The sequence below is a fragment of the Amyelois transitella genome, chromosome 6 (assembly GCF_032362555.1).
Source record: "Amyelois transitella isolate CPQ chromosome 6, ilAmyTran1.1, whole genome shotgun sequence".
Classification (NCBI taxonomy): Eukaryota; Metazoa; Arthropoda; class Insecta; order Lepidoptera; family Pyralidae; genus Amyelois; species Amyelois transitella.
The window spans coordinates 7,158,991-7,162,333 of NC_083509.1; the positions used below are offsets into that span (position 1 = coordinate 7,158,991).

At 36.0% G+C, this 3,343-nt stretch overlaps 1 protein-coding gene across 1 annotated transcript; it reads left to right on the forward strand.

Annotated features, from left to right (window-relative positions):
• The first annotated feature begins 342 nt into the window (after nt 1-342).
• On the forward strand, nt 343-2,800 carry LOC106135904 (uncharacterized). The gene is made up of 2 exons (XM_013336344.2): nt 343-644; nt 1,747-2,800. The coding sequence occupies exons 1-2, from the start codon at nt 343-345 to the stop codon at nt 2,630-2,632; spliced, it is 1,188 nt and encodes a 395-aa protein (XP_013191798.2). The 3' UTR covers nt 2,633-2,800.
• The last annotated feature ends 543 nt before the right edge of the window (nt 2,801-3,343 follow it).

Consider the following 3,343-nt stretch of genomic DNA (forward strand, 5'->3'; position numbering starts at 1 on the left):
AACAGATTTCACCCCGTACGAGTTGGTGTTTGGTAAGAAATGTTCTCTCCCTAGTAATCTGACAAATGATGTAGAACCTCTTTATAATTATGAGAGCTATCCACATGAATTGAAATACCGTTTGCAACTTTCTCAAAAAGAGGCTAGAAATAATTTGTTAAGAAGTAAGATAAATAGAAAGTATGTGTATGGGCGTGGACCCATGTCTACGGTGCGGCGCCGTTTGCCGTGCAACGGTACGGCACCGCCGCCGGCAGATGGCGCGGCGCCGTGCCGCGCCACGGCGTCGTGTACCGGCACGTACACGCTCAGCACTTATACCAAAATTAGTTTTGGCTTGTTATGGACCGCAAAAGACGTATCCTGCTCCTGTTGCTGTTAAGACGTCGACGAATGAAGAAAAAACGAAATCAAAGAAAATATTGGGTAAATCCATACCTTTCTATAATGAACCATGATGGAGATCATTTTAAGAGGAAATATGAAGCGTTGAAAATATGTGGTGATGACAAATTTTACGAATATTTTAGAATGTCTATATCAAGTTTTGAAGAACTGCTAACCAAAATAGCGCCTCGTATACAGAAGAAATACGTGTTCAGGAAACCTGTTGGGCCCATGGAAATGCTAGGCTTAACTATAAGGTAAAAAAAAGAAATTTATTTCAACTTATTTACATATTCTAATCATAGAAATATTTTCTTTGATGTATTCATACGTATGTATTAGCTAGGTCTGTGTTTTGTGTCAATCCGCCAAGCCTTTTAAAATTGCTAACTCGTCAAGTGGTCCTTTTTGCAGAATTTAAATAAAACAATCAAGTTCACGCATTTAAACAAATGTATATTTTTTACTTCTTTTCGCAACCATAATATTGTAATCTTTGTATCAATAACAATCAAACAAAAAAAAATCAACAAAGAAGAAAATCAATAAAAAAACCGTTTTCTTACAAAATTATAATATAAATCAGTAATAATGTAATCTTTTTCGTATTTATTATGATTTAAGAAAAATCGTATTCGGATTCCAGTGTATCTGTGGTATTAGACATGATGTCTTCCAAAGTTGAGACTGGTGATGTTTCGCGACGATTTATACTAATTGGGTTTGATGAATTACAAGCTGTTTGATAGTTAGTTTCATAAGACATTGTAGCTTGTGGTTGTTGGGCAGTTTGGTTATAGTTAGCGTCGTAAGATGTTGCTGTCTGGTACCCGCTATATGACTGGAATGGTGATTGATGGAAATCTGTTAAAATCTTTAAAACCCCGCTTTGAAATAGCAAGGTCTGGTGGTCATTTAACTTGTTGAGAGACGGTAAAATGGCTTTAAAAAATGACAGGTGTCGATTTTCAGAAGCAGCTAAAGTTTCGACGATTTGCTTCTCAAATTCATCGCAACTTGGTTTTCGTTTTAGCGTAGTTTTTCTGTAGGGTTGATATCTTGACCTTGTGTTCGGAGTTTGAGATTCTTCTTCTATACTATCTTCAGTTAAATTTGGTGCATTTTTTTGTAAAAACATGAGTGAGTTGTCTATACAAATGATATTCTTTTATACGTTTAGCACCAGCTCCAGATTTCTTTGAAAGTTCTACCTTCTTTGTATATTTGAAAAAATTATCCTTAATGTTAGTCCATTTTTTTATGACGTCATTACCTGTAACAATCGTTATAAAAATAGAACTGATAATAAAATTGCTTTTATAATGGTCTGTAAAATTTTAAGAAATGTTTCTTTTGCAGATTTTTGGCAACAGGGAATTCATTCAGAGATATGGAATTCACAGATTATCGTGGAAAATCTACAATTGGAAAAATTGTACGAGATGTTTGTCGTGCTATATGGGACATTCTTTTAAGTGAAAGTATACCGAAAATATCCGAAGAGCGAATTGAAAAAATAGCTAAGGATTTTGACGTAAAAACAAATTTCCCGAATTGCATGGGGGCATTGGACGGGAAACACATCCGAATATGTAGTCCTGCCCACAGTGGGTCCCTTTTTTTTAACTATAAAAGTTTTAACTCTATAGTCTTGCTGGCACTGGTGGATTCTAAGTATAGATTTGTATATGTTGATATAGGATCGTATGGAAAGGAATGTGATTCCACCATTTTCCACAATTCAAAACTATACGAATTATTATTGCAAAATCGACTTCCCATACCAGCGCCAAAGCCTTTACCGGGGCTCCAAAATTCAGTTCCCTATGTTTTTATCGCTGATGAAGGCCTACCGTTACTTAACAATCTAATTCGTCCATACCCAGGGAAGCATCTCAGAGAAGAACAAAGGGTTTTCAACTATCGTTTGAGTCGAGCAAGAAGATATGTCGAGTGTGCTTTTGGTATTTTCGCAAATAAATGGCGAGTATTTCATCGGCCCTTAAATGTTCAATATAATTTTGCGACCGACATTATCAAAGCATGTTGTGTTTTACACAATTTTGTTGTAAGTCGAGATGGAGTTAGAAAATCAGAGGAGTTATATATTGACGACTGTTTTTTGAACCTTCCACAAACAGCAGATGACGTTTCCTTAACAAATCCTGTCAATATAAGAGACGAATTTTGTAAATACTTTAATAGTGATGTCGGTGCGCTTAGTTGGCAACTAAGCAAAATATAACTAAAGTTGGGTCACGGATCGAACCCACCAAATGTATTGAGTGTGTGTAAATGGCAAGTTCATAATAATACTAAGCATTAATGCATTGATTTCACTTTGATGTTTATTGTATTCACTTTATTAAGTTAAAAAGATAAATAAATAGGTAGGTATATACTCACCGAGTTTCGTTTTTTCTTTATTGTCCATGCTGTCGAATGATGGAAAAATATTTAGGCAGACATCTTTCCACCCTTCTGTTTTTAAATTTTTATTCTTATAATCCTCCTTTGACTTGTCCCAGAGAACGGGACGTGCTTCCACTAGTGAAATCAAAAAGTCTAAATCTAAATCGTCCGCCATTTTATGCAAAAAAAATTACCACGTGCGCACTATGCAACTGACAACACAATAATGAGCACGTCGGTACACGACGCCGTGGCGCGGCACGGCGCCGCGCCATCTGCCGGCGGCGGTGCCGTACCGTTGCACGGCAAACGGCGCCGCACCGTAGACATGGGTCCACGCCCTATGACAAAAATATTAATGGGTGAAAATCATTTTAAACGACCATTGTCACAAAAATGAAACAAAAATGAAATCATAACAAAAATGAAAATCGTAACAAAAAATAACAAAAATGAAATTATTAGGGTCTCTTCACAATTCGCATAAATAATACAGACATACTATAGGTACCTAAATAATTATTTTTATTGATTGATTTTAATC